Raw genomic sequence first — 18,473 nt, 5'->3', positions numbered from 1 at the left:
TCACAGTCATGGCAAGACACAGAGCATGTTAACAAACCTGAATGCCAACTGCAGGTAGTATCCTGTTAGGAGGGGAGATACCAGGAGGTATCCTTGGCCCGCATACCTCCGTGCCCACATCGGCTCCTGCGGGCTGCCTGCCCTTCCATACAGACTCCGAGGACACCTTGCCAGCCTGGGCGGCCCACCCATCACTCAGGCTAAAGCCAGAATCAGGCCTACAGGAGTCCTGATGACCTGGCCACAGCTCTTTCCTGGTGTCCCTACAACCAGTCAGCTCAACACAAGGGGGCTTCTGGCCCACTATCTAAGCAGCTCTTCCCTGCATGTCGAAACGAGGGAGTCGCCTTTGGGGAAACTGAGAGGAGGGGTGGAAACTGAAGGGAGATTAGGACAAAGTAGGGGGCAGTTCTCCTCTCCTTCTAACAAAGGAAGTAATCGCAGTAAATGGCCCCTGTAGACACCACAGGAGAAAAGAGGACCAGATTGGTGGTCTTCTCCTGCCTGGGGATTGGGGGGACACAGAGAAGTTGAGACTATTAGAAAGGCGAGAGATGTGCGCTAACGCTCTTTGCCCTGTCCTGCCCCAGTCACTGGCTAGTGAAGGGTAAAGTCCTTAGGGCCTGGCACCAGGTAAGGATCAGCTATTATTGATATTATTATTTTCGTAACTAAACTCTTCACCCAACATGGGGCTCAAACCCATAACCCTGAGATCAAGGGTCTTAGGCTCCACCAACTGAGCCAGCCAGGTGCCCCTGTTGTTGATAGTATTAATAACAGCAGTTCTGAATTTTTCTAGGGGTCTCATGAGAGCCATATACTTGCTCCTCGGAAAAGCATGCACGAGGGTACGCGCACCTGATTTTGCAGATGATTTCAGGTGGTAGCCTCTGGGTGAAATTGACTAAGTCACATAACCGCAGCATCTCCGGTTGTAAAATAGGAATATGCCCCACTTATTCAGAGGATAAGGTGCGTGAGGAAGCTGGAGAGGAGGGTGGTGCCAACTGCTCTCCAGGCCAAGGTGGCTTTCACCATGGGTCTCCTTTAGATCCCTCTTCTTTCTCTTTCCGCCGCTTGAGAGAGGGTGCTCCCAGCTTCCAGCCCAGACTGTCTCCTCGCCCTATACACTCTTCCTGGGCCTTGTATCCACATTCACAGGTTCGGTTATCTCCATGCTGGTGCCCCACTCCCCCACCTACATGCTCAACCTCCACAGCCACATAACAGTTGCCTACTGGGAATCTGCACACGCACACCTCTGGCGCCAAATTCCATGGTCTACAACTAAACTCACTGGCCCCCTCTCAGTGAAAGGTTCCAGTGTCCACCCAGCAGGGAACCTGGCTGTAGTCCTTGACTCCTTCCTGTCCCTTAATTACCCCCCGTCCCTAACATCCAGTCAGTCACCTGCATGTGCTAGTAAATATGCACTAGTCCCCAAAACACTTCTTCTCTGACTCCATTTCATTCCTATTACCATAATCCAGATACTTCTCTCTTGCAGACTCTTCAAACAGCTTCCTCAATTGTTGGCCTAGCTCTTAGTCATCCTTTGCGTTTACCCTGGAAGGTCATTTCCTTCAAGAAGCCTCCCCCTACCATTAGTGTTTCTAGTGCTCTTACCCAGCAACCAGTCCATCCTAAGGCACGGACTCGGCTACCTCGGGCCCCACCCACCAGGGGCACCCAGAGCTGGTCATCACCCTGCTAAACTCTAGGCCCCAGGAGCTCAGTGGGGAGTCTCTTCTGCTTCCCACTGTTAGGAGCAGCTAACATCAGGACAAAGAACAAGAGCTGAAAATACCTGTTGAGTGTTGCTGAAAAGCTTCTGTGGCTTGCACATCCACACTTAGCTTCTCAACTCATGCTTCCTCAAATACATCGCCTACTTTTACAAAACATCTGCTCTGCTTGTTCTGTTTTGGAGTGGCAACCCACAGTGTAGTACCACACTTTGGACAGTGTAAAGAAACTATGGAAACCATGTCAGAATCCTGACTAGATTCACGTGGGTAGCAGGATTAGTCTTTGAGCATCCTTAGCCACGAGAATACTCCTGTTTTAGTGCTGGCCTGGGGGGGGGGGCGGGGGTAGGGGGGGCGGGCGCGAGAGTTGGGGGTAAAAAAAAGGGTCAATACATTTCAAAAGGAGGAAATTTTAACTGATGCGGTGACAGCCTGAATAGAGTCTTGCTTGGAGCAGTTGGGACGGAAAGAACAGTGGGGTTTATTCTGACGCATGTGGGACCCTGGAATATTAATACCCCAAGCTTCTACTTTTCTATGTGGGCAGAATCGAAATCAATGCCCCCCTTTCATTTCCCCATGCTGTCACTGTGAGCACCTATACAAAAGGAGGCCAGAATTTTATATGCTGAATGCTCTGTACTTTGTCCTGCACAATGGAAACAGTTAATCAGAATTGCTGTGTGAACTTGCTGATTTTCATTGATTCAGAATAGCTTCAGCATTTTAAAAGAGCTAGCTGACTTCATTTGCTAGTAATTCAAACCCTGAATTACTCTTAAAAAAAAAAAAGTGTGTGTGTTATATAATGTTTGAAGGAAATACTAACACTAATTCTGCCAATGGTCCCTTCCAAAATGCCTTCCCCTCTACCCCCGGTTATAAAGTTAATACCATGTTCTTTTTGGAAAATATACAAAGCCGTAATAGAAATAATCATTATCAACGTTTTGGTCTATTTCTCACCAGGCTTTTTGCTATGTACAGAAGTCTTTTTCTCTTAATATTCTATTATCTTTTGTTACTAATAATTTTTTTTTACTCAAGTATTACCGTTTCATAGGAGAAAATGTTAAAAAGGAAAAAAAAAATTTAGTCATTTGTGATTCCCAGGCAGCAGTTTTGTCTTTTCAATCTTATTTCTAAGCGTATGTTCCAGAAAAAAAGAAACTATTAAATGCACCATGATAGGGGTGCCTGGGTGGCTCAGTTGGTTAAGCGTCCGACTTTCGCTTAGGTCATGATCTCACGGTTCGTGGGTTCAAGCCCCGCGTCAGGCTCTGTGCTGACTGCCAGCTCAGAGCCTGGAGCCTGTTTCAGTCTGTGACTCCCTCTCTCTCTGACCCTCCCCTGCTCACGCTGTCTCTCTCTCTGTCTCCTAGAAATAAATAAACATTAAAAAAAAAAAATAAATGCACCATGACATTCCTTCAGTTAGGTGCAGTGTAACTTATTTTAGCATCTCCTTAAGAGCTTTAAGGTGTTTTCCATTCTGTGCTATGATAAATATCCTTTACAATGGTGTTTTATACTGTGATTTTTTTCTTTGAAAACTATGGATTTTTCTACAATTAATTCCATCCATTCAACTCTTGAGAGAAAGTTGAAATAAAGAGGCAAGGAAAACAAATACATAACTTTTGCGTAAGAGCTCATCTTCATTTTAAACACATTTGTTTTCTAGGGGTGCCTGGGTGGCTGTCAGTTAAGCGGCTGACTTCAGCTCAGGTCATGATCTCACGGTTCGTGGGTTCGAGCCCCACATCAGGCTCTGTGCTGACAGAAGCCTGCTTCGGATTCTGTGTCTCCCTCTCTCTGCCCCTCCCCTGCTTGTGCTCTGTCAAAAATGAATAAAACGTTAAAAAAATACATTTGTTCTCTAAACAGAAGAGAGCAAGGATGGGTGGTGAAACCATTCTAAAATGCCTAAATATGTATTTTAAGATAGAATTTATTATTTTTTAATAGTTTTGAGACCGAGAGAGACAGAACACAAGTGGGTGAGGGTCAGAGAGAGAGGGAGACACAGAATCTGAAGACAGGCTCCAAGCTCTGAGCTAGCTGTCAGCACAGAGCCCAATGCGGGGCTCGAACCCACAAACCGTGAGATCATGACCTGAGCCGAAGTCAGATGCTTAACCGACTGAGCCACCCAGGCACCCCAGATATAATTTAAATATAGTTAATAAAAGAGCAATTGACTCTTCAAATTTTTGGAAGAGGAAACCCAGGGCCAAATCTTCCATGAGTCCAAGCAACAATTTAAAATAATTTCTCAATTCTGACACTATTGTTAAAAAAAACTGGCCAGAATAAATGAGCAAAAAGGTGCTCCCTCTGAAGCAATGTCAAAGTAACGTAGGATAAGATATTGTTGCGTCAGGGGTGAGGTACCGACGTCATTATATGTTTAGAGAAAACAAGGGAAACATTTAAAGAAAAAAACTGCCCCTCAGACTCCATCTTCACGTCATGCTGGAGATACTCCTGTTCTGGCAGAAGAGCTCACAGAACTCATGCAGAGCCTGGGAAGACAGGAAGGATGTGGTCCAGACACTTATGCTATGGTCGTTTCTAAGAGATCCCTCTCCCTGCTAAGAGCTCAGGCCTGGAGCCTGGAGCGTGCCTTTTATTTTTCTGTATCCCAAGTACAAATGACTAACCAAAAGGTGAAGCATATGGAGAAGAAAACATGGGCTGGCTTCCCCTCTGGGGCTTATCTTTATAGAAAAGCCATCAGGGGGTCCTAACGGTTTTGTCATTTCTTTGGAAAATATACTTGGGAGTCCACACTGCGTTCACCCTGGACAGGCTTTGTAGGAGAAGGGCATTTCTAGTATCCTCTTCAAGGACTGGATGGAGCTCCTCCTAAGCTGGGGTCGCGGCAATCACCGGAGCAAGAGAACTGCCGGGTGGAATGTGATCCCATCCCTCTCAGACAATGGGCCATGTTGTAACAAAATGGGTCAGTTATTAAGAATGACGTGAGGAGAAAAGATGTATCTGAGTTTATATACTGGTTGCACTTCACAGTCTCCAAGATTTCATAAACAAAGGTTTTGAGACTATTAAGCGCAAGAGTTAAGCGACTCCCTGGGCAAAGGGAGCTCGGCAAGTCTCCCTCAAAGAACCCGAGTTGATTTCCTCATTTCAGCAATACCAATAGAGCTGTGTGGTGACAAAGTCACAGTACTTGGCCCTTAGGGGCTTGGAATTAATCTTTCAGGGAAGTTTTTGATCTCTAATTTGGCTAGGAATGAGGTCCTTTCTTCTTCTTCTTCTTCTTTTTTTTATTTTTAATGTTTATATTTGAGAGAGAGAGAGAGAGAGAGAGAGAGAGAGAGAAACAGAGCACAAGTGGGAGAGAGAGGGACACAGAATCTGAAGCAGGCTCCAGGCTCTGAGGTGTCAGCACAGAGCCCGACAGACCTCATGGACCGCCCACTCATGGACAGAACTCACGAACCGCGAGATCGTGACCTGAGCTGAAGTCACTTAACCAACTGAGCCCCCCAGCAGGTGCCCCTGCTCCTTTCTTCCATAGGCTTTATGCTGAGGCTACTAGGGCCTCACTAGCAGTAAGTCCCAGTAAGGCTTGGAGAACCCTCCAGGTTCAGGCCTGAGCTGCTCCCTCATTAGGGCCTTTTCCTTCCCTAGAAGGCTTCCTGAGCAGGGTGTTCCCTTCTGGGAGACAATCAAAACCATCCTGGCACAGAACCAGGCCCTTCGGTGTTCTCTCATCCTTGTGTTTCACACTGTTATCAGTGCAGCCAACACACGAATCTTCCTGACTCGTGTCTGTAGGAATTAGATCCCGGCAAGTGGCAAGCAAGCCCTCGTGCAAAAAACAATGTAATCCAGTTGGCTTCCCAAGGTCTAATTGAGAGCAAATGGGAAGTAAGAAAAACAAACATGGATGAGTACAAAGTAACAGAACAAGGCAGAAATCAGGGGCTTGGATCAGCCAGGGTCATGACCTCTGCCTTCAACTAGGTCATTAGGTTGGAAGTGTGCCAAAACATGATCACGAATGCTGTCTTCTGTCACTGCTGCGTGTCATGGCTAAGGTCGGCTGTACTGAAGCCACACAGGCTATCAGCTAATGCAACATGGTAAACTCAAGCCAGGCGAGACCAACACTCAAAGTGCCTTGACATTAGAGGCGTCACAAGGCTCAGCTTCGAAACCATGGTGGTTTGCAAGAAAGCAGTGCAGGGTGGCAGTTGGGAAGGTTTTAGACTGACCCCCAACCCCCCACTCCCAGGGATAATGGGATGCAGGGCCTGACGTGCAGAATCTAGGTGGAGAGCTATGGTCACACTTCCCCCTTGGCCAGGGCTCAAAGACTGTAGCATCCTTTTCTGTGCCCACAGTAACCACCAGCATTGCTTTCTTAAATGACAAATATTAAGGGTCAAGTGAACTGCTCTGATGGGAGACAGCCTGGCACAAGTCTTCCCTTTTTGAAACCCACAGTTGGCTCCATCTCTGGGAGAGGCAGGATAGCAAGTGAAAAGGGCTCTTGGATGGAAATTACAGCACAAGGGTCCTGCTCCCTGGTGTGCCTCTGAGCAGCTACGCTTAAGTAGGCACACAAGTCTCTCTGTCTGGGTGCAGCTTGCTTATCTACAAAACGATGGGGCTAGCTGGCATTTGTCACCGTGGTCCCCTCCAGTGTTAGATCTTTAGGGTTTTATGGATTCCACGAAATTGGCTAAAAAGACCCTTTTGCTGGAAATGTAGAGTATGAAGTTGCCTCTCGGGAAAATCTAAAGTTCAAAAAGTAAAGGATGGAAAGAAAGAAATGAAAGGCAGGTGAGTAGTTTCAACCCGGGACTCTTTTGTTTTGTCATAATAAAAGCAAAGCAATGAGTTCAGATAGTCTGGGAGGAATAGAAAAGCACAAACTGCAAAACAGGAAATCCATTCTTGGCTTGGCCGGTTGTCAAAAAGCCACGCACTGGTGAAAATTTAGATCCATTTAAAATTTTAATTTCTTAAAACTAATAACATCCCCACATTGGTGAATTATTCAGATGCCTGCTACCAAAACACAGAAATACTGCCCTATCCCAGGCTTCTTCATCTGTCCTGATTTCTCCAGTGCTCTTTCTGAGCGTGTGATGGTACAAGAGCTGCTCATTCCACCCTGTGCCTGTGGTGGAGACAGACCCTCAATGTGCTCACCATCACGACCACTTTTGTATGGACCACATCAGACACGGCCTTGTATTACAGTTCTACGTATACTGACCTTCTCTATCCAAACTGTGTATCAGCTCTTGAGCTTGCAGGGACCTCAATCTCCCCACCGCTGATTCCTCCAGTGCCCTGGCCACAGTAAGCACTGAGATGATTACTGATGATTAAGCAAAGCACTCACCAGTCTCTTCAGGTGGTGTCAAGCCACATGACCAGGTTTATGCCTCCCACCTAGTATGAACTACAACATCGTTTTTTTTAAAAAAGCATTCTATCTAGAGAGAGAAAAGCTTCCAAAAACAAACTTAATAAACACGGAAACAAGATTTCCACAGAAAGCAGAAAAATAATTTATTCCAAAGAGATGGCAGAAATAAGAAAGTCGTCCTGAAAATATACTTTGGTGTAATTCTCTTAGCACAGATATTCCCTCTGAACACGCTCTCCTACGGACTGCCCCACTGAACTCTACTGGTCTTGCAACAGTGTTGAGACACTTCGCTGATTCCCATGTTGTGACCAGGCAGGAGTCGTCTTCAAATGCACAGGCTCCAAGGAGAGAGCAGCACGTTTCTCAGAAGAACAGCACCTCTTATCTCTGAAGAGGGCACAGACATTCTACAGAGCCAGCACGGTTTAGGTGAAATAGGCACATAGTTCATCAAAATGTAAAAAAGGTGACAGGAGAAAATACTGAACTGTAGAAGGAGATACTCAAACGTGGTGTGAGTGTTTAAGGCAGCTGATGGCCAACAGAGGCGAGTCAGAGAAGGTGTTCTGGGTTTGGAGTTGACTTTGCATCTAGAGGAATTCTCTCCGTGACCTGCAAAACAAAGCCACTCTAGTAACTAATCCTTACCCCGTCCTCAAGAGAGCAAAAGGCGATTAACATCAAGAAAAGTCAATCAGGCCAGTAATTTAAAACATACAGGTGCTCGATAAACACTTGAATGAAAAGTGGGCTCAAGTGATGTCCCAGGTTGGACAGGTTTTGCAGGGCTGTGACAAGAGGTCTGATTACTGAAGACACTGCTGAACCGAGGGTCGTAAGTAACAGCTGGACCGTGTCACAGAGAGCAGGAAGTTGACTCAGACCAGACCAATCCTACTGGAATCTCATGGGTTCATGCCAAGAACCTGTATTTGCCTCTCCTCTCTTAAGGCAAGGAAGTCAGGTTCCCACAGCCATGGCAAGCTCTTCTCCATGTCAGACGCCCAAAGGGCAGGCTCCTTGGTACCCGACGTTGCTCCTAGTTTGCTCCTCATTCTTGTAGGTATAGGTGACAAATGAGATTTCTTTTTCTGGAAGCTTAAAGCTGTAACATCTCCTTTGCAGAGCTGGTGAACTTTTAAAATAAGTATCTTCATACATCAAACTGGTAACAGTGATCACGTAAACTCCCTTAATATAGCTTATTTCATTTATTTTTGAGAGAAAAAAAGTGTGCATGAGGGGGGAGGGGCAGAGGGAGGGAGAGAATCCCAAGCAGGCTCCATGCCAAGCGAGGAGCCCGAAATGGGGCTCAATCCCACGACCGTGAGATCACGACCTGAGCTGAAATCCAAGAGTTGGATGCCTTAATCAACTGAGCCACCCAGGTGCCCCCATAAAGCTTATTTTAAAGGACTATAAAGATAAAGCCACATATGCTGCTTTCAAAATTAAAAAAAAAAAAAAAGACAATATGGAGAATTTAAAAATTAAGTCAATAGTGGCTTTCAAAGGAAATTTCCACACAAGGCCTGAGCTGGCAGATAAGAAAACAAGCTGGTCATGACACACAATTTCCTGGAATGTTGAGGGTTAAGTGTGCAGGTGGGCAAGGGGCTAGTTAAACTGGGAAGAGACATGGTTTGGGGCAGGCCCTCTGACAAGACTGAAGGTCAAGTAGGGTGTCAGGGATCTGACGGGTCCTTCAGTTTTTCCAGATCAGCGGGCACAACCTGGGGAATGCACAGAGCAGCAGTGTGGTTAAAATGAGAGGTTTCCCAAGGCCCGCGGTTCACAGTGCCAAGAAGCAGGTACAAGACGGCCGCTAAGTCTTACTGGTGCAAGCTGGGGCAGTCCAACCACCCTCACCATGGAAAGTACCAGACTGATCGACCCACTAAGGCAGGACACTGCAAACAAAATACATGCAAGTCAAGATATTATCAGAGGCCTGTTTTTATGATGTACCAGGAAAATAACCACAGCAGGCCAGGGAGGGGCAACCACCGGAGCTACTGGTTTCTTGAGGCCTCACTGCCTCATAAAACCTTTAATCTAATGATCACTTCCTCCTCCTCCTGAGGCCAGCAGAACAACTTGTCTGCACAGACCTGTGTTCCACGCAGACGAGAAGTTTTACTGGAGAACCCTGAAGCAGTGAATGCACGTGTTTTGGGTGTTAATTTTTTATGAAGCATACAGGTTAGACCTCCTCATCGTTTGGGACAAAGGAGCAATAACAAAAATAAAAAAGGAAGGCTTCATCTTTGGAAAACCACATTGGAACGAGATAACTGTCACTCAGGTTCAATGATCCTAGTCTGAGATAAATGTGAATTAGCATTATATTCAATGGCATGGACTTGTGGTTTGATTTGGGGGCGAATTAAAGCAGCACATTTTCTGTCTCTTGGACATGAAACAGCCGCTGGGGGTTGGGTGGGGCGGAACTCAAGCAAAGGGTCCACGTTCTCATTTTGTAAAATAAGGGAATCATTAAGGCTACTTTCAGATAAAACTGACAGTGAAGACAACATAAAAAATTAAGGCCTGAACCAGCAAATCTGTTCAGGGGAGGAGGAGTGTGTCTCTATATACGTATGTATGTATGTATGTATGTGTATGTGTGTGTGTGTGTGTGTATATATTTCTTTTTTAAATCAAAGAACAGGTTTTTGTTTATCTGTTTTTCCATCTTAGATAAATTCACAAAATGACCCCTTCTTTATGAGTATGTGTAAGATGTATGTTTACTGCAGAGTAACACAAGCAGCATTTAGGCAAATGAAAGGTACGTGTGTTTAGTAAGTCAAGGCAATGTACCAAGTGGATGGCAAAAACTGGAGAGCTGAACACATTCAGGGAGAGATGAACTCACTTTGAGACCAAGTGGCCAGAAAAGGAAGTACAAGGATTTGCAAGCTGGACCCATAGAAAGCATCCGAAAGAATGGAGAGGATGGGGGAACAGAGCCAAGAGGGCAGAAAGGATGTCAGCAGACTACGTGCTTGCTTGCTAATCTGCCTCCTAGATCAGCGAAGGTCCCAGGGTGGTAAGAGGCAGGAAAAGCCAAGTGAAGTTAATTAGGTCAAGAGCACGGACATGGCAGGGCTGGAACCAACAGGTCACAGAGGAAAGCGGGTGGAAGCAGGCTGCAAAAGTGGTCTGAGGGCAACTGGGAAGGCCTTGACGGCCCAGTTAGGAAGCTGGACATGATCTGCAGGTTAGTCATTCTTACGTTTTGTGGCTCGGAGGACCTGTGGCGACCGTGACAAAAGCTACCTCACGACATGTTACACAGCATTTCAAGGGGCAGGTACCCACTAAGCTCGGGGACTTCAAGTTAATAAAGCCTGCAGTAGCCTTTGGAAAACGACTGAAAGTGTCTGGGGCAAGCAGTGACCTCTTTCAGGAAGACAAACGGGGTGGACTTGTGTAGGTACAGTCACTGCAGAACAGGGAGCCCTCCCAAAGAGCCACTGTAACCACCTGGAGTCACAATGATCGGGGTCAGAAATTAGGATGCCCACAGCAGGGACAGGAAGAAAGAACAGACACGAGCCATTAACAGGATCAAATGGATCTGAGGAAAAGGAGAAAGAAGAGATCAAAGAGGTTCTGACTCTCCGCGACAGGGAGATCTATGACATCAGGAACTAAAACAGAGATATGACAGTCTGAAGTAGCGGCAGCAAATCCGGTCAGAGAGAGCTGAGTAGAAGATACACTTTCAAAAAAACATTTTTTAAAATGTTTGTTTATTTTTGAGAGAGATAAAGACACAGAGAGCGATCTGGGGAGGGGCAGAGAGAGAGGGAGACACAGAATCCAAAGTGGGGTCCAGGCTCGGAGATGAAGGCACAGAACCCGATGTGGGGCTCGAATCCACGAGCCATTAGATCATGACCCGAGCTGATGTTGGACACTTAACCGACTGAGCCACCCAGGAGCCCCCAAAAGATACACTTTTTAACCACAAAACACCTCGCACTTTTTAACTTTTCACAAATAAGGCTTACTTTCCACCTCTCAACAAGTCACAAACTTCTTCAGAGCCCATAGCCTTCCCTGAAATCCCCACTCAGTACCAGGCATCTCATGAGCACTCAAATATTTTTGGAATGCATAGAAAAACAGCTCCCCCGGGGGCAGAGGCCTAATTACCGATATACTTTATTCCTCTCCTGTCCCTACTCTGGAAAAAAAAAAATACAAGGTCTGCCCTTTAGGACTGCAGTAAGCCACATAAGTTCATCTAAAATGTTACAGTGCTGTGGTAAACTAATGTATAGGACCCGGGGGCCGCAGCCAAACCCACTCCAAGGAGATTCCATACCAACGTCACCCCCACAAGGCAACACGAAAATGGGCCATGACAAAACAGCAATCTGGATGCGACAGTTCCAGAAGCATCTTAGGACTCTAGGAAAGGCAGGCAAGGTTGGCAGGGGAAGAGATGGAGTGAGCACTGTTCTTCGAAGTACCGGGCAAGAGCTCCAGCCAATAAACATAATGTGCTGTGACTCAGCCGAGCATCAACACAGGAGAGAAAATCATGACAAAACCAAAATACTAACGGAGCAAAAGATCAGCTAGGTGTTTAGCTGCGCCGTTGAAATCTAGTCAATTCCATCTATATAAAATTATTCTAAAGATTTCATGACTTATCCACATTTTTCTCTACTAAATAGCATGTCTGGTTTACACCTCCTACTTTCCAAATCTGGCCTCTACTCATGTACAGAATCAAACATTTTTCCTTACCAGATGAAGACAGGCCTAAATCTCGTTTCTACACTCCTTTATCATCCCACTGTTGTGTAAAAGCACAAAGTTCAAAAGGGAATTTTGCTCAATCTTTTGATTTACCACAAAGAAAAATGAAGTCTTGTCACAAGAGTCCTATCTGCTCTCATGTTAGGCAGAGATTAGATCTCTTCACGTGATAAATCCAAAGGCCTACAGTTACTGTACTGCCACAATCGCTACCTCAAATGCAGAAGAAATGTGACAAGACTTTCCTAATTAGGGTTTGTCTGGCTATGCCCTCCTGCTCCCTGGTATTTTCTTATAAAGGAACCACCTTTAATATGAGTTTTAAGCAGCCCTGGTTTGTGCTGTGGACCAGAGTGCAAACAGAAGGAATTTGTCTATCAGGTTAACTTGTGATTGAAAATGGACCCATGAGGGGTGCTTGGGTGTCTTAGTTGGTTGAGCTTCTGACTCTTGGTTTTGGCTTGGCTCATGATCTCACAGTTCATGGGTTCGAGTCCCACATCGGGCTCTGTAGCTGGCAGCATGGAGCCTGCTTGGTTGGGATTCTCTCTCTCCCTCTCTCTCTCTCTTTTCTGTTCCTCCCCCACTGAAGCTGTCTCTGTCTCTCTCAAAATAAATAAAGAAAAAAAAATTTAAAGAAAATGGACAAATGAAACCTCAGATCCACACCCAGTGTTTTTTGGGTCCAAGGGCCCTCTTTCATTACACGGGAAGGAAATGAGGCTCAGAGATGTTAAGTGAAAGGCAATGCTGGAAGGAGATCCAACTCAGGACTGAAGGTCTCTGCCCAAAACCCTAATTAATCAACATCCTTACCTAATATCCACTGTAGTTAAAAGAAAGGATAATAAACAGGAGAACTTGATGAAATAAAAAAAAGGTAAAAAAACTCTTATAAATCATATATATATGAGAATCTTATAAAAAATCATAATAAATTATAAATCAAAACCCCTTTGGGCAAAGACAAAACTTTGAGGAAAAAAAGAAAAAGCGGACTACTTACCTATCTAGATTGGCAAAAACCCAGGCTGTGAGGTAACAGGCTCTCTCCTACACTGTTAGTGGAAATGTAACAATGGTACAATCCCTACAGAAGGGATGTAGCAATAGCTAGAGAAGGCATATACCTTTAACCCAGAGATCCACTTTTCAGGGAATCTAGCCCAAAGATTACCAGCAAAAATAGAAAATAAAATGTCATACGTATAGCATCATACTGTGCCTTTATCAATAATAGCAAAAGAGTAGAAACAATCCAAAAGTACACCAATGGCTGTAAAAAGAACTGAAGAAGATCTCTATATACTGATAGCAGCAGTCTCTAAAATATATTGTTCAGTTAAAAAAAAAACAAGGTACAGAATAGTAGACGTAATATGGTATCTTTTCCACAATAGCTGTGGGGGGGGATATATACGCATATATGTATACATATATATTTATGTGTATGTATTTGCTTATATACATGTATGCATATACACGTCTATATTTGTATGTATGTACTTACTTATCTTGGCAAAATGAAACACTGGAAAAACAGACATTTCCAAATGTATCTGGTTTACAATTGTGACTGTGAAAATATGTTTACATATTAAAAATATAGTAACAAATAAAAAAAATTACTATGAGTGAACACAAAATAAAACAACTTAATCTGATTATATATCAAACTGATGACGACGAGAGGAAATAATTATTTCAACTGACCTCAGAAAATGAGATCTTTTCTTTATTTGTCCTAAGGACAAATAAAGCAGCAAAGAAATCCTAAACTGCATTCGATAAACTTACAGTCAGTAGTTATACTGGTGTTATTTTGAAACTATATGTATTGCAGGATAATGAAAGTAAAGTCTGTAGGAGCCAAGATTTTCAGCATATGTGAATGGTAAGTATAAAACCAAAGAAGTCAAAACCATGTCACATTAAATTTTAAATAGAAATATTAACATAAACTCATAATTTTTTTTCTCCTTAGAAGAATTTAATTCCTGGCTCTGTCCACTTTAAAGGCATAGAAGCAACAACATCCCAGCAGAAATGGATGCACTTGGCAATCAGATCTTTTTTTTAATTTTGAGAAAGTCCAGGAGAGCGTGAGCGGGGGAGGGGCAGAGAGAGAGGGAGAATCCCAAGCAGGCTCCAAGTGGTCAGTGCAGAGAGCCCGACATGGGGCTGAACCTACAAAACCATGAGATCATGACCCGGGCCGAAACCAAGAGCCAGACGCTTAACCGACCGAGCCACCCAGGTGCCCCTCATATCTTGGTTTTAAATATCATGCCCACTGAAAGGAATGAAGGCCAGCTGGGCTTGAGGACTGACTTGTGACCCAGGTATCCTTTCCCCTTTCAGTGGGAAACAGCTGACTCCAAGTCTGGGACAGGAAGCACACAAGAGGGGTCTGGGCCATCTTGATGTTGCCAGTGAGTAAGGAAACTACCAAAGACTAATAATAAAAGGACACAGAAGCCAGTCTACTACACAGGCTCTAGTAGGCCAAAGAAAGAGCAACTGATCACAAAAACGGTAATGAATGTAACCAATTAAAACTCAAAAGGGAAGAAAAGAAAGCCTCACTGGATACCCTGGAAGTAACTTGGACACCAATATCTCACCCTGAAAATTTAAAGAATTAAATACAGATACTGCTTTTCCTGTATGTTCTATATTTCAAGGTTACTAAATAACCTTAGAATGAGGTCAAGTTCATCCTGACAAAACCTTCTATCTAATCAAATGTAGAAGTAATGAGGGAACTAGAAATCACCATTTTGCATTTTCTACAGGAATGTTTACTTCACACTAAGATCACGATCATCAATGAGTAAAACTCCCAGATAAAAGGCTGGCAGAGAACTTTCCCAATGGAGGGACCAGGCTGTCATTACTTGAATCCACTGATCATCACAGCATCACTAAAGACAGGACAGTCAGACATAGTGTGTCTCTTGATATGACTTCACAGTTCCACATAAACAGTCCCCTTGCCAAAGAAGCTGAACCAGAATCTAGGCAAGCGCTGAGTGCTAACTTCATTTATCAAAATAATAGAGGACAAGGAACAAACTTAATGACAGGTTTCCTGACTCTTGGCCAGTGAAGAAATCTTTCCACTACACCACTGCTTACCTCTCTGAGCCTGTGAACCAAAAAAAAATCTATAATTTTAACTCCAGTTTTCAAAAAGCACCTATCTCTATCCAAAGTATTCAGAATGCCCTTAATTTAAAATCTGTCAGCAACTTTTAAGAATCCTGCGATATCAGGGGCGCCTGGGTGGCTTAGTCGGTTAAGCGTCCGACTTTCGCTTAGGTCATGATCTCGCGGTTCGTGGGTTCGAGCCCCGCGTCGGGCTCTGTGCTGACTGCCAGCTCAGAGCCTGGAGCCTGTTTCAGTCTGTGACTCCCTCTCTCTCTCTCTGACCCTGCCCTGCTCACGCTGTCTCTCTCTCTCTCTCCTAGAAATAAATAAAACATTAAAAAAAAAAAAAAAAGAATCCTGCGATATCAAATGTAAATAATAGCGCTCCTGTGTCTGAAAGACTGCACGCAAACTCTATTTAAATGGCTGGGGAGCAGCAGAATTGAAAAGAATCTCATGAATAAATCCTTTGGTAAGGTGAATGGCCTAAGTTCCAAATTTACTTCTGTTCTTCAGATGTTTGCTTTCAGCAGTCTGCCCTTGCCAAGTGTTAAAATGGCTGTCGTTTTCTGAGGAAAAGTCAAGGCACCTTCCAGCTGCCTGCCTGACAACACTGATGTGAAAGGTTCAGGGCATAGTCACCTCAATGACTGAGTTCTGGAGAGGGGGGTCTTCCTCCTCACGGCCAATGATGCTTGAGGTACCAGATGGTTTCATTTTTCAATTGTGGTCCGAAGAGGGGGTTGAGCTGGGCCAGAATTGCGATCAGCCAACTAAAAGAATAATGGGGGAGGGAAAACAACAGAAAGTGGTGAACTCATGTGGGAACAGGACCATCTTCGATTAGGATGGAACGAGTGCTTTATATTTTTACCTCATCTCGATTTAGCATCCTCACAACTTCCAGGCTCAAGAAGAATGGGTGTTACTTTATCCATTCTCCAAATGCTACGACCCACAACTGCTATGACACACCTATTTTAACTGGCACAGCCAAGGTTAAATTTCAGCCTGCCATCTTCCAATTAGACTGCAACACTTGAGCTCCCCTTCTCTAATCTCCATCACCACTAAAATATGTAATACATCTTTTGGGCCCCAGTGGAGCTGAACCAAGTGGGTATTTAACTCCCCCAGCTTACTTGAGAATCTAAGCAACAAGGCATTCCTCTGTACCGTATGGACTAATTACGGAAGAAGTACAGTGATGTGACAGGATACCTCAGGGTCAGAAGTGAAAAAATAGCACCTACATTTTCTTTAAAATTTTGTTCTACTGCTCACAAAATTCTGAATAAATGGTTTTACATCTGATACAGGAATCCATGTATCCAGTGAAGTTTGAGAAACATGGAGCTAACACTAAAGCAAAAACGAAAAGAAAAATGTCTGGCCATTCAAACCATTCCATGTTTTTCCTTATTAAACAAATATTTAATGAGCACCTACTAAGTTCCAGGCCCCACGGATACAAAGGAGAAAATGAAATGTCACTACCTTCACAAAGCTTACCTAATATAATGTCAGGAAGGAAAGAAAGTGGGATGAAGGGATAGAGAATGATGGGGGTAGCCAGGGATGATCTCTCCAAGGAGGTAACATTTGAGCAGAATACACAATGCCTTTCATTCCTATTTAATATATATGAAGTGACTGGAGAATCTCTCTCATCTTACTGGGCAAGGGCATGGTAAACAAGCCCGGCCTCCATCGACTGACCCGGGAGCGCGGATTCTAATAACATCATCTGAAGCAGCTGTCACCTCGCATGGAATAGAGGGAACTGCTTTGCAAGGAAAAGGAGAGTAAATGCTACACGAGCCTCCTTCTAAAATTTTAGCACTTTCAATTCCCCTATAATAAGAGGGGAACCAGCAGAACCCAACCGGACTGTCATCTCGTTGCATCTTTTTTCTTCCATTTGCTGCCATTTTTTAGATTTCTGCCCGCCAAACTCACAGAGTCGATTCTGATCACCAGTGCCTAGACTGCTAGAGAAGCTTGCACCCGGGGAAATAAACATACCTGCTGGCTCTCCCAGCCCACTCTGCCCCACCCCATCCCACACAAGGTGGTTTTGTGACAGGAAACATGACACCTGAGGAAATCGGGCCAAAACAGATACCCTAAGCTGATTCACTTTATAAACAAAAAGTTAATTCAGATGAGATTCTCTGATCTGCCCTTAAAACGAGAGTGTTAAACACACACACACAAAATGCCAGGACTTGTAGCTGAGATCACATCTATCTGACACTGTGAAAGAAAAAAAGAAGATAGCACACACAGACATACTGAAGAGCTCTGTGCCTGCAGCGAACACTAACGGTGCAGAGCTAAGAGTCATGGAAAATTCCACACAGACCCAGGACTTCCCCAATCCCAGCAGGCAAAGAGAGGCTGACTGTAAAAACAGTCGCTCATCCTTTCGTAAGAGACTGAAATAACTGGCCAGTGCTTAGAAGTAGTAGATAAAAAATTTGCTAGAACCTAAACTAGTCTGTCTCCCTCCTTCATCAAAAATGTATAGAATGAAATAAAAACACCGTCTCCCAGCACTCTGTATGACGTTGTATCGCAGTGCTTCTCAATCCTGGCCCCATGTTATAATCACCCACGGAGCTTTAAAAGATACGATGCTATACTTCACATATGATCTTTCTTTTAATTCTTCCACAATACGGTAAAGGAAACTGAGACACAGAGAGGCTATATGGTTTGCCTATGGTCACAAATCCAATTAGCTGGTAGTAGCTCCTGAATCCAGAAATCAGGTCAGACTAATGTTCCTAACTACGTTTTGTACATAACTACAAAAGCTATCTTTGGAAATATTTTTTAACAGGTAACATTTCAGATGGGCATCTATTTAACCAAATCTAATGTGTCTGGAGCTAAGAAAACAAAGAATCCATCTGCTGATTACTGATGAGGTCCATCACAAGACTTTGTTACCTGAGGTGAAGAAGAAGTACCTCAAATCAAAAACAAAGCCCACTTTGCTTGCTCAGATCAGGACTCAGAAACGTTTTAAAATTTAACTTTACATACTATTCTTAATGTTTTAAATCAAGCAAAACAGCTCATTAAACACACACACACACACACACCAAACAAAAAAAATCCCCAACAAACCACAGTTCAAGAAAATTCCTTGGGAAAAAGCCCAGGTCAGTTCACTTGAAGTTTCATGGAGGAATTTTCCCCCCTCTAACCAGCTGAGCTCTGTGCCTGCCCTTCTGACTACCGCCTGACTTAAAATTTCCCTTTAAAGCTGATAAACACTTTGGAAAAACTGGAAAGAGAAAAAAAAAAATCCACTCTGAGTTGATGGAAGTGGGTGGAGAAGAGATCATATTCCAATGAATCTATTACTTCATGTG

General features: G+C 44.1%; 1 protein-coding gene across 1 annotated transcript in view; it reads right to left on the bottom strand.

Moving 5' to 3' along the window:
- Positions 1 to 7,275: 7,275 nt before the first annotated feature.
- The window catches only part of ATP6V0E1 (ATPase H+ transporting V0 subunit e1), a 31,327-nt gene continuing 20,129 nt past the window's right edge, over positions 7,276 to 18,473 (bottom strand). Inside the window, exons 3-4 of the mRNA XM_039235750.1 lie at positions 15,733 to 15,863; positions 7,276 to 7,776 (exon numbers count right to left, since the gene is read on the bottom strand). Coding sequence (XP_039091681.1) covers positions 15,770 to 15,863 — 94 coding nt within the window. The 3' untranslated portion in view covers positions 7,276 to 7,776; positions 15,733 to 15,769. The remainder of the gene's footprint in view (positions 7,777 to 15,732; positions 15,864 to 18,473) is intronic.

Source organism: Hyaena hyaena, unplaced genomic scaffold, assembly GCF_003009895.1.
Source record: "Hyaena hyaena isolate Hyena2069 unplaced genomic scaffold, ASM300989v1 scaffold_102, whole genome shotgun sequence".
Taxonomy (NCBI): domain Eukaryota; kingdom Metazoa; phylum Chordata; class Mammalia; order Carnivora; family Hyaenidae; genus Hyaena; species Hyaena hyaena.
The sequence above is the reverse complement of the archived record's forward strand: the minus strand, read 5'-3'. Positions and strand labels throughout refer to the sequence as shown.